Genomic DNA, 12,637 nt, shown 5'->3' with positions numbered 1-12,637 from the left:
GTGACTGACCAGCAAACGTCAACGTCAAACTATTGGGAATTACTTCTTTAGTGCAACTTTTGACTACGCAAGTACACATTCTTAGAACCAGTGGTATTTACTAACTTTGCGGTAGTAAGGGCTCGTCACGACATTCATCAACATAGAGTAAGTACTGAGTTTGTAACTTTACCACCACGACACTTACTACTTGCAGTTACTAGCCAGAGAGAAATATTGATGAAACGTTTGTCGTTTTACTTCGCTGACAAACATAGAAAAAGTGAGACCATGTTTTATTGTCTATTCTTAGTAGACCACAATGAATTGAACAGAACGCAGTGTGCACTCCCGCACATATGAATGTACATATAATCAACGCTTCTATGTCACTTATAGACTAGTGGCAACCCAAACAATAATATATCCCTTCTACGGGGTCGCACACGTTGTACAGGTTGAGCTAACCATGGGATCAGATTTCAATACTTGCACGAGATGTGCAGCACACGCATTTTTATACCTCGCTACCGGCACCTATAGGCATGCCTTGGCATAGAATGAAACTGTGAATGTATACGACAACTACAAAAATTGTAGTTTGTTGAAAGTTTCATTTGACTGCCGCGATTATAGAATGACATGCAGCATTCGACAGAGGAAGCAAAGGAAGCAACGCTTACTAACTCGTCACGTACGCAAGTTGTAACGTCTAACCCTTCAACACTACGTATTAGAAAAAAATATTTACTATTTCTCAAAAAGGAAACGTTAGCAAAAGGTAGTAAAAATGTTAAGCAGACAGCAAGTGGTGCACTTACTACTTTTCTAGAACTTCTTTAGGGTGTTCAACTTTGTATCGTTCATGCAAATAATTCAAATAAAAGCGTTTTACCGAAGATGATACAACGCATCTCTGAACAGAAAATGAGCACTTTGAAAGACTGCGCTCATGGTAGCAAGAAGAATGACAAAAAACTTACCACAGCGTCCAGGCTGGCGACGTACAGTGATTTGCAAGGCGCGTTGACCATATCGAAGTTAATAGCCTTCTCCTTCACCTCGTAGATTAGCGTGCCCAGCTCGAACGACAGGCCCACCTTGACGGCGGTTTTGAACCGCTTGTCTGCCGTCATCAATCTTGAAATGGTAAACTGCGCAGAGAAGTTGCAGCTGAATACAAAAACGTTTGTGACGTTTCACTATGTGAACTTACTCGACACACGCACACCAATGAGAGATTTCCTCTTATTAATTTATTTACTTATAATTTTTTCACTTTAGCAACACCACAACAGATCATAACGAAGACAAAAAATGGCACAGGTCCTCGCTTGGAACAAAAAAATTTATTGAAAAGAACACATTTTTTACGAAACGTCACGTGCATATCAAAGAAAAAAATCAAATGAGAAAAAACCTTAACATGTACATGGCATAATACCTTATGCCATGTGACCCCTGAAGATAAGCCAGTTTGCTCTGGGACAATAATACTGAATGGTGCCTAATACTCAGATCTTTTTAGATAATGCGGATAAGCCTCATTGATTTCTTTTGTGAGTGGGTTATCGAGATGATGAATGATTGTGCAACTGCCAAAGCATGACTTATAACATGCACCACAGCGCGCTTCGATGAAGAACAATTTCCATTCTGCTAAACGTTATTTTAATATTTAGCCTAAAAAGGGAACTGAGCCTTTTTGAAAGTGTTCAGAAGAAGACGCCTGACAGTTGTATAGTCGAAACCGATGAAGCACATTCGAGCAGCTGTGACTGCACATTCATGCAAACCAGACATTTTGTCGTGAAGAACAAGATGTCACTTAAAGCCGGTAGACGACGCAAATAGACAGGTTATTTTATTCTCTAATAGTAAAAAATACAACAAAAACTTGGGTGTGATAGCTTTTAAGGTGTTCTCTTCCAATGTTCATCTGAATGTGATACGTACCACGGGTTCATTACGCATAAAATTTAGTGATTGCGAGTTTTGTCCCCCCTCAAAAATTGAGCGAAAATTGCTCTTCGGAGTCCAAATATGTTCTAACCTGAGTCACTTTCAAGGCGCATAATACTGGAACCCAAGTCGTAATTAGCACTAACAGAGCATGCAGCACGACTTTGTATGAGCTCCAGTTAAAGGATTAGAGTTTGATTTGCATATCCTGTACTCTTCATGCATATTCAATGATTGATCGTACATAAGTGACATACAAAGCTCCTTCAAGACTCCTGAAGCAAGACTTGATACTCCTTTTAATGAAATTTGACATATTATTGGTTCTATCAATCGTGTAAATTATATGCGCCTTCCAAGGTAAATCAGTAGACTAGTGGGCAGCGGAGTATTTAAAGCGTTCAGCAAGGCCAACATGCGCTGCTGACAAGCTGTGACAAGGGTTTGCGTTTCTTGAAGAAAACTAAGGAGCGAATACTTATTTACATTCAAACGTATTTCTTATTATTTTCCACACTATGTCACTACAGTGCTAAGATCAAGTGTGTTTAGAAAAAATATACTCACAGACACTGAACATCAATAACCTTTTACCAGAATATTTCAACATAACGCAACATACGCTGCCACACAAATCTTTGACGCGAAAAGATTTGCATACTTATGTACAGCCACCAGCATCGTTAACACGAACGCTTCGACACGTGTCCTCTCGTCTGTACATTCTTGTCGATTGCACTAATTTTAACTCATAATTATGTTGTACCCATACACCAAGTCTTACAGTTTTCCTGGGTTCAAATAATCATCATTATCAGCCACAGCGTCAAGAAAGCCTACTGCTGCGAATGGCGCGTAGTGTCTTACGCACGCGTAGTGGGTACTTAACCATTTCCAAAAGGAATACTGTAGTTTAGTTGGCATATCGCAATCATTGCAGTATAGTTCAAAACGGCCACTGTTAAGTAGTGGGGGTGCTAACACCCCCAATGAAGTTGCTTGCGCCTCATTGCGCCTGTGTCTCGCGCAGAAGCCGCAGCAGGGGTCGCAACTGTGAAGCGGTAGGTGGCGTTGTGCTCGTAAGCGTTTGTCAGCACCATCATCATCATCATGGTTAGAACGGTGGCGGTGGTAGGGACGCCTGGTGGAAAGCTTTAGTGGCGGCACGCGAGATAGGAGCGGGTCTCTTTGGCGGGTGCCGGTTGCGCGAACGATTTTCTCTCGCGTGGGCCCAAGGAATATGACTTCGCGGGTCGTCTGCCCGGACCCTTCGTGGTGAGTCAAGCGTTGGCGAAGCCACCTTGTGTGTGTTCTTGTGTTTACTACGTTGTTGAGTGTGCGTAATATTGCGTAAGGTTGTTTTTAGCGTGTTGTCACAATTCATGTACACAAATTCGGCTGACGATATTGTCGATCAATGTGGGCTGTTTGGGTCGTTCCGACTGCGTCTACTGTGTCCATTCACTCAAAGAGCGTGAGGCTCTCCCAATATCAAGACCCTTCACTGGCTGCCCAACGTTGAGCTCTTGGAGCATAGGATGTCAGTTTTCGCGGTTCGGAATGCTTGTTTTTAGATCTGGGGTAGAGTAGACCTAGGGGGACTTGCACTGCTAGTGCCGGTAGTGTGCTTTGTTGAGAGCAAGCAGATCAGTTGTTGTGACGTGTTTGAACTTGTAGGCACGTTGAGTTTTTTTTCCTGCTCACAAGTGTTTTTTTTTATTGTGGTTAGTTTTGAAGAACATTGTTCAGTTGGGACGAGAGCCATGCAGTCTGCATCCTGGGGTGAGCAAATCTTCGAACACGTCTACTATACGCTAAGTCCTAAGCGAGTGAGTAGGGGAGCCTTGTTGGTGGTCTTAATTTTTTTAAATAGCTTCTTGTATCTCTTTTGCGCTCAGAGAGTCGGGCGTCGTTAATGTCTTGTCTCGCGGTTCTAAGCCAGGGCGTCGTGACACCGTCCGGGACGGTGGGCGTCGATAGCTCGGTGAGCTGCTGTGTGGGTCGAACGAGTAGGGCTACCTTACTGGGTGAGTGTCTCCTTGCGGCTGCCTCTTCTGCACCTAGGCTGGGCGTTGGGTGGATGACGGTTGTTGTCGAGCGACACATTAGGCCAAAGTCTCTGCGCATCCGCCTGCTGCACGTGGCACAACTAGGTGGATCGTGGCGTTGAGGTGTCGCACTCTGCTTCTCTTACTTATGTTTTTATCTTGCGATGCACGAGTTTAGAAAGTAACCTTTCTTTTCTTGGAGCTGAGCATCTCGGCCGCCCCCGATGTATTTTCTAGCAGCACTTACCATCGTACCAGGGGGGTGAGGAGCTCGAAGCTCCCTTTCCTTTGCCCTACTGCATTGTTCCGTCGAGTGCTTTGTGTGTACACAGCGGGAGTGATGTAACCCGCGGCTCACTGTCTTCCGGACATCGTCTTCGCCGTTGGCTAGAAATGTGAGATTGGGCGATGGACATGCCTGGAACCTGCGCGACTGTCTTTTGTCCGGCGCCCTCGTGTGTGCTAGTCGCAACCAGAAGACGCGTTCTTCGGCCCGACGGCAACGTTGCTGTTGAAAGACTGGTACTGGGGTGAATTCGTCGAGCCGGACTGTGCAGCAGTGTCAACCGGTGGCGGTGTGGTGGTGCAAGGACATTCTTTAGGGACGTATGTTGTCATCTTTTGTTAGAGCTTTTAGCAGATTTCTTTGTTCGTTTCGGGATATGGTTTGAAATAAGGTAGGGGGATGTGTGGGTGCTAACACCCCCTGTAAAGTTGTTTGCGCCTTTTTGCATGACTCGCGCAGAAGCCGATGTCAGGGGTCGCAACTTTCGAGTGGTAGGTGGCGTTGTGCTCGTGAGCGTTTATCGCAACCATCATCATCAAGGTTAGAACGGTGGCGCTGGCAGTGACGCCGGGTGGTAAGCCTTAGTGGCGGCACGGAAGAGAGGAGGGCGTCTCTTTGGAGGGTGGCAGATGGCGCGAACGGTTGTCTCTCGGGTGGGCCCGCGGAGTACGGCTGCGCGGGTCGCCTGCCGCGGGCACTCGTGGTGAGTCAGTCAAGCGTTGGCGAAGCCACCTTGTGTGTGTTTTTGTGTTTATCATGTTGTTGAGTGTTGCGTAATATTCTATATGGCCGAATTTAGCGTATTGATCACAATTTATGTATAATATTTTGGCTGGCGATATCGATGATCTAAAAGTAGGTAAATAAATGTGGCCTTTTAGGTTTGTCCCGACTGAATCTACTGTGTTCGTTCACTCCAAGAGCGTGCAGCTCTCGCAACATCGAGACCCCACAACCTGAAAAGACGTTCTTTTCGTTGTAGCCCTGTTAGATTGTTCTACGGTAAGCGAAGTCAGGCTAAATGACCTACGCTGCTATAACCAACTCCGAATCATTATCTGAATATACTTTCCAGATTAAAAAAAAACTGTGAACATAACAGGTGCCATGTATGCATAGTCAGAAAAGAAACTCTGCGCATAAAAGACGCCATGTGTGCATGGTCATCAAACCAGATTCTAGTCAGTTAGGTAAGGCGATAGAGGTTTTTCCCACTGTCTTGTTTCCACATCCAATTCACGATAGCTTATCCATTTCTAAGTATGCTTTCGGTGTTTCTGATACAAGCTTCTTCTTTTTTGTGCTTTTTTCACTGCGATACTTATATTATCATTTTGATTCACTCTTCATTAGAGCTCCATAAACTTTCCTCTCTATTGCCTTTCGGTTTGATCATATCCTTATATATTATTTATAACTCGCATATTTTTAGTTATTACGTATGTTGAGTACTAGAAATACATGTGAATTTTTATTGTATTTATCATATTGTTACGGTTGAATTAAAGGAAAGGTGGATTTATTCACAGGGTGAGGATGAAGTTCGGCAGTCGTGGTAAAGATGGAGTCCTCAGGCCACACCAGACAACGTCGTCTTCCTCTTCTACCTCCCGGCACGTACGGTAGCCCAGCACATACCGTAGCAATCCCCCGTTCACAGACGAAGCCCGCTGGGCGAGTTTATGTCACTGGAGGGATGAAACTTTTTGAGGCGAGCCACGTGCACCAACTGCATTCGATTTGACCGACGAGAAGCTGTCGTCAAGCGTGCCGCAACGTACGTCAAGTCAGTCAAGCGATCTACAATGACGTAGGGGCCTGTGTACTGCGGTAAAAAATTCTGACATAAACCAGGTTTTTGTTGGGGGGTCCACAACCACACGAATTCACCTTTGCGGAATGAAATGGCATCATGGCGTTGATCGTATCGTTGCTTGGAGCGATCTTCTGATGCCAGTGTTTGCAAGCGAGCAATTTGGCGGGCTTCTTCAGCCCGGCACAATGTTTAGGCCACGGACTCATCGGTATGGAGCTTAAAAGGTAGGATTGTTTCAAGGAAGCTGCGTGGTGATCGAGCGTAGAGCAGGTAGAAAGGCGTGAAGTCCGTGGTCTCGTGCTTCGCTGTATTGTATGCATAAGAAATAAATGGTAAGATCTCATCCCAGTTTTTGTGATTTGACGCGACGTACATTGCGAGCATGTTAGTAAGAGTTCGATTGGTACGTTCTACAAGACCATTCGTCTGGGGATGGTATGGTGTCGAATGTCTGAACTGTGAAGTGAAGAGGCGAAGCAATTCTTCCACAGCGTCCGCGATGAATTGGCGACCACGGTCACTGATGATTACTTAAGGTGGACCATGGCGAAGAACAACGGAACTTAACAAAAAGGCAGCGACGCCATCAGCTGTAGAAGATGGTATCGCAGCGGTTTCGGCGTATCTGGTAAGGTGGTAGACGCACACTATTATCCAGTGGTTGTTGTTCGAAGATCGCGGAAACGGGCCCAATAGGTCGATGCCCACTTGCTCGAAAGGCGTAGTAGGCGGTTCTATGGGATGAAGAAAGCCGTGCGGTGCACTGGTAGGTCGTTTGTAGCGCTGGCAATCTCGCAGCTCGAGACGTATTGTTTCGTAAAATCTCGCATTCAGGGCCAGTAAAAACGCTGCTGCACTTGATGCAGGGTGCGAATGAACCCAAGGTATCCTGACGTTAGATCATCGTGCATAGTACGGAGAACGTCGCATCGAAGACTTTGAGGTACAACTAGTGAATAACGTGCACCGGTTGCTGAGTAATTCGTTTTGCATAACAGTCCATTACGAATGCAAAAGCGACCACTGCCTTTGAGATTCCGAGTGTCAACGAACAAAGGGTCTAAAGATAAATCATTCAATTGTTCTCGTTTGAAGACATTAGCGTCAGGAAACGTGTGAGAGACCACGGTTTTGTCAAGTGTATCTGCACTGTCCTCCGTCGTGGTCATAGGTAGGCGAGAAAGTCAGTGTCCGAATGACGTAGTCCACTTCTGTACGAAATGCTGAAGTCAAATTCTTGAAGGCGTAAAGCCCATCGAGCAAGGCGTCCAGAAGGGTCTCGGAAGGTAACAAGCCAACATAATGAATGATGGTCTGTCATAATCGTGAATGGACGACCGTAGAGGTAACATCGAAACTTCTGAATGGCGAATACAGCCGCTAAACATTCTTGCTCTGTCACCGTATAATTCATTTCGGCCTTGCTTAGAGATCTACTCGTATAAGCAACAGCACGCTCTGCATTATCATGTCGCTGAACAAGCAGACCTCCCATGCCAATTTTACTTGCGTCACAGTGCACTTCTGTAGGAGCAGAAGGATCGAAATGACGAAGAATAGGCTCAGATGTTAGTAGAAATTTCAGTTTAGAGAAGGCGGCATCACAATCAGGCGTCCATTCGAATGGGCTGTCTTTTCGCAACAAGCTCGTGAGTGAGTGTACTACGTCCGCGAATTGGGGCACAAAGCGGCGAAAGTAGGAACATAGGCCCAAGAAGCTGCGAAGTTCCTTCAGTGTCTGGGGTGGTTTGAATGTGCCGACTGCTTCGATTTTGCGGGGATCCAGCCTGACACCATCTTTGTCAATTAGGTGACCGAGGACTAAAGCTTGTCGTTCACCAAACCGGCACTTCTTAGAGTTCAAAATCAAGCCAGCCTTTCCGACACAGTCTAAAACAAGGCTTAAACAGACGTTGTGCTATTCGAAGGTACGCCCAAAAATGACGACGTCTTCCAGGTAGCATAAGCACACCTCCCATTTAAGACCACCAAGGACAGAGTCCATAAACCTTTCAAAAGTGGCGGGGGCGTTGCAAAGCCCAAACGGCATCACATTGAATTGGTACAGTCCATCAGGCGTCACGAATGCGGTCTTCTCCTTGTCTGAAGGGTGCATAGGTATCTGCCAATATCCTGATTGTAGGTCTATTGAAGAAAAGTACGAAGCCGAGTGTAAGCAGTGAATAACATTCACAGTGTGAGGATGAAGTTCGGCAGTCGCGGTAAAAATGGAGTCCTCAGGCCACACCAGACAACGTCGTCTTCCTCTTCTACTTCCCCGGCACATACTGCAGCTCGGATCATACCGTAGCAATATGCATTTTCCGTTATTACGCTTACACGTATTTGTTCCTATATTTCTTTTTATGTTTTTAGTTTAAAAAATTCTTGTATACTCCAACTGTAACGTTCTCAAAGATTAGTAGCAGTATTGTAAATACATAAATACTGGGAAAACGATTCCCACTGTATCGGATTACGCTTTCGCATTCTACTCTTACAGGCGAAGTTCAAGCCCCGCTCTGGTTTTTTTTTTTGACATTTTTTTCTGATGGATATAAGTATCGCCTCACCAGGGTCACATAATTTCCGGAAGCACTGCAGAGCTCATGGCTCATGCTTACTTACAATGTCGGGGGCCCGGCCAGCTTCCTTTCGAGCCCCGGCGATGTACTTCGATTTGTTGAAGATAGACGGCGGGTGACGGAAGCATTCGCTCGGTTCCTCGATCCATCCCACCGAACTGTAGGCAATGACCGTGTCCGCCACGGAATTCCTGCATTTGAGCGAAACACGCTTCCTCAGCAGGTTACGGGGGAAGAGGGGGTGGAGGATAAAGATTTGCTGTCAAGCAGAACAAATTATCTACACATATGTGCTACAAAAAAAAAACGCAAATTCTAAGCATCCGGAAGGAAGTTGACTCTGTTTAGTTAGCGCGACCTTACCATATTCCGCTGAATATATGTAGAGGTGATGTGCGCGCAGACATATGTTGAACAGTCACAAATGTTTTATGTAACCAGTCATTTACACTTGCGTAACGATGCCAACCGCAACAAGTGTTAGCAACATTAAAAGCGGTAAGTTATATATGTAGCGCTTGTGCTCGCGAGGATGGTAGCTGTCCACACGGCAGCATGAACTAACCACAGTGGATGGCGCCTAGATACATCTGACATTAGAGAGTTATAGTATACCGGGCTTACCGGGTTACCGGGTGTACCGTGATACCGGAATTGAAGTTTGCATGCGCAGATACGTACGTCACCCGTACCGCTTCCCGTATGCGCGGTATTTTTCAGATTTCACGTTACCGCGGTAGCGTAGATGTATGTAGTGTACGTAAACATGGCGGCGCTCGCCGACGCCCGCTTCGAAGTGATTTTGGCATAGTTGTTGAAAGATTCACCTTGTTCGCAGCAAACGACTGTTCAAAGTGGCTTCGCTTGCCTTCAGTTGGCTTCGATGTCCGACTAATACAGATAAGTTGACGTAGTTTTTGAGATAGCTTCCCATTTTGAACGCTTCTAGGTCTAACTACAAGATCGATGTAAACAAATCGACAACATAGATGTTTTCGCGTTTGGTGCGTGGTTCATAACTATTTACTGTTATTATCACTAAAATAAACTTCTAACAATGTTTCGCGCGGTGGCATAGCCAAACATTCTCGTTTTCTTTTCATTTTCATTGTTTACTTTATTAACCATATAATAGGTGGCGCCACTGTCCCAGCTGGGACACGTAAACGCTATCCCGCTAAACTATAAAACGCTGCCCACAACGAACGTTTGCTGCACGGTAACGCCATTCCCTTAACCTGCGCTATCACGCTAACATTAAACTATAACTGTCTATTAACCTGACGTGACGATTTAACGCTAAGAGTACACACCGTATTGGGCCTACGCTTCTTTGCACAGAGTACGGCAGCAGGGTGGCATTTCGGAGACGTGGCCAAGCCAAATGCTTGCGCAACACACTTGAGGAGCCCGCTCAAAATGAGTGAATATTCGAAATTCACCACACCATCTGTCGACCCTCCAGAAAGCTCGGTCCACTGCGTTTTCTTGGGCCCGAAAACGAAACCAGTCTCATAACGTTGCCTTCTAGGTGGTATTCACCGATTGTTTGTTTTTGTTATGCGATAACTTAGTGTTTCGTTGGCTGTTGAAGCAACCATGGAGTCCTTGCAGTGCCACGAACATGGGAACATCAATTTTTTCTGGAATTTATCAGTTACGTGAACGAATAAAAAGTATATGTCAACGCGAACTGGTTTTCGTCAAAGAAGATCACGACTGTTTATCGGCTCGGATATGACCGGTGCACACACAGAAGAGCTCTTCGACACCGGTTCTTACTTTTGTATGCAATTTAGTCGCGCTCCTGCCACTTAACAGACGACCGACGTCGTACGTCGTAGACGAGCGATAAGCATTATTGACACCCATTAACTTGACGATGTTGCAGATCAACGAAAGCAAGGACCTACTTATCGACCCCGCAGTGCCACAGATGCTGCTGCAGGTGCTTGCGAACTAAATCATTGCTGCCACTAGAGACTTGATTTGATCGCAATCATCCAATAGCTTTGCAAACTTCGCAAGGCAGTGTGTACTAAAATACCTTGTTCTCACGCCATTTCTACTGTTCGTTCTATCCGTCCGCTTGTATTTTTCTTTCGCTTCCTGTGCTCAACGAGCGCTGCGAACACGGAGTAAGTTCCGAAGCCGTATTGTAGATGCAGCTGTTTCTTCGCTAAGTCTAAGTGGTTGCCATTGACGCTTTATGCGAAGGTCACAGATTTGGGCCCTACCATCGACATGTTATCTTTGCGTCCACTTTTTTCTCATATTTAAAATGCAATGACTTCTAACAACACCCCTATGCTCTCCTTGGCATTATTATTTGTTAGTTGCAATCATTACTGGGTCTCGAACACCAAGATTCGCAGTACTGCAACAAAGAGAAACATAGAACTAGTGCCTACTGGAGTGGCGAAGCGTGGCCATTCAGTAAGCATGGATATGATAAAGCCTACATGGATATGCCTTTCGTTCGTTCTTTCGGCTCCGTAGGACCTGCCGTCACATGATTGAACTCTTGAACAGTCCGCTTTCATTACACTTAAATTGCTAGCCTGGCCAGTTCATATTAGCTTAAAAGGTACCCAGCGAGCAATTCCTCCGCCCGAAAATATCCACAACACAACACTGAGCAAAACCACAAGTGTGCTCAAAGCGGAAAGTATGAAGAATACACTGGGCAACAGTTTTCCTTGACACAGTAAAAGATACACAACCGAAGTGCTAGCCCGATACGGCCCCGATAAATAGCAGCTAAAGGAGCCGCGCCACCTTATGAAATGTAGTCAATAAAGAAACTTGCTGTCTCACGAAGTCACCACCGCAAAAATACCTATAAGCCGCCTAAGCAGACTTCAACGACTGATCGCGCGCTGCCATTTGCATTCTCTCTTCTCGACCCCACGCAAGCACTGAAAGCCAAGCAGGCAGAGATCGCACGGCAAAAGAAAATGCGTCACATGCACCTCGTAACCTTGAACACTTTTTTTTTTCTGTGCGATAGCGGACACACGTGTGGTCAAGTCACGGCCTCCCACGGCGAACCCAGTAACGATGCAGTGCGCCATGCTCAAATCAGCTGGTGGCCAATACAACGGCTGTGACAAGTCATTTCTGAGCTTGCTCCATGATTTGCCGAGAGAAGAGAAATAAATTTTTTAGCTGACTTTCAGAATTTATTGCGCCCTCGGGGCCTCACACTGCACTATAGTAGTTGGCTGGCGGGATTTCGAGAACGTCAACTATCGATCGGCAGAGAGGTGCCGGATCATGCTCAAAAAGAGTTGCAGGGCCAATTTAAGTTTAATGAAAATTTTCTCATTATCCTTCCGGCAAAAAAATGCTACTTCGTTTATTACGAGAGTCACACCGTTGCTGTAAGGCGGAGGTCAAATACAGTTATTGCTCGATTTGCAATAGTGTGTTCTTCTTGTTTCCCTTTCTGAGACAGCAACGCCTTTTCAGGTCACACATTTTACAAAGCTAACAAGGCAATCATGACGTCGTGGGTCAGTGTGCGACTGCAAATACGCCCTTTAAGTCTCCAAGAAAAATATACTCGTAGTTTGACACTACAATATACTCTCAACAATCGAAGTGTTCCTTCCGTGCCCAATTTCGTCTATACAATTTTTTAAACGGGTCAACAATGCCAGCTAGCAAAACTGGAATCAGATGCAAGCTGCCGCACTACTCGTGAAGCAACACGAACGGACAAACAGACCTCGCCACCGCATTTTTTGCTCCAATGTCAAGATAAGATTTCGCCAAATACATGCAAATCCATGCACAACACCGCAATCTCATGATGACTGTACGATCACGGCGCCACAGTTCAATCCAGTAAATATTCAAAGAAACTATGGTCACTTCGTTGTCATATCGCGTCAGCGCAAAGAAACTGCCACCTTCTCAAGTGGTGTCGCGCAGCGATCTTTTACTAGGCATCGCTATC

The 12,637-nt window shown here is 45.6% G+C and overlaps 1 protein-coding gene across 1 annotated transcript in view; it reads right to left on the bottom strand.

The window, feature by feature from the left end:
* The window catches only part of LOC142774254 (uncharacterized), a 43,485-nt gene that overhangs the window by 7,045 nt on the left and 23,803 nt on the right, over window positions 1–12,637 (bottom strand). Inside the window, exons 7-8 of the mRNA XM_075874643.1 lie at window positions 8,720–8,867; window positions 963–1,133 (exon numbers count right to left, since the gene is read on the bottom strand). Coding sequence (XP_075730758.1) covers window positions 963–1,133; window positions 8,720–8,867 — 319 coding nt within the window. The remainder of the gene's footprint in view (window positions 1–962; window positions 1,134–8,719; window positions 8,868–12,637) is intronic.

Source organism: Rhipicephalus microplus, chromosome 10 (assembly GCF_043290135.1).
Source record: "Rhipicephalus microplus isolate Deutch F79 chromosome 10, USDA_Rmic, whole genome shotgun sequence".
Lineage (NCBI taxonomy): Eukaryota > Metazoa > Arthropoda > Arachnida > Ixodida > Ixodidae > Rhipicephalus > Rhipicephalus microplus.
This window is presented reverse-complemented; position numbering and strand designations above follow the sequence as displayed.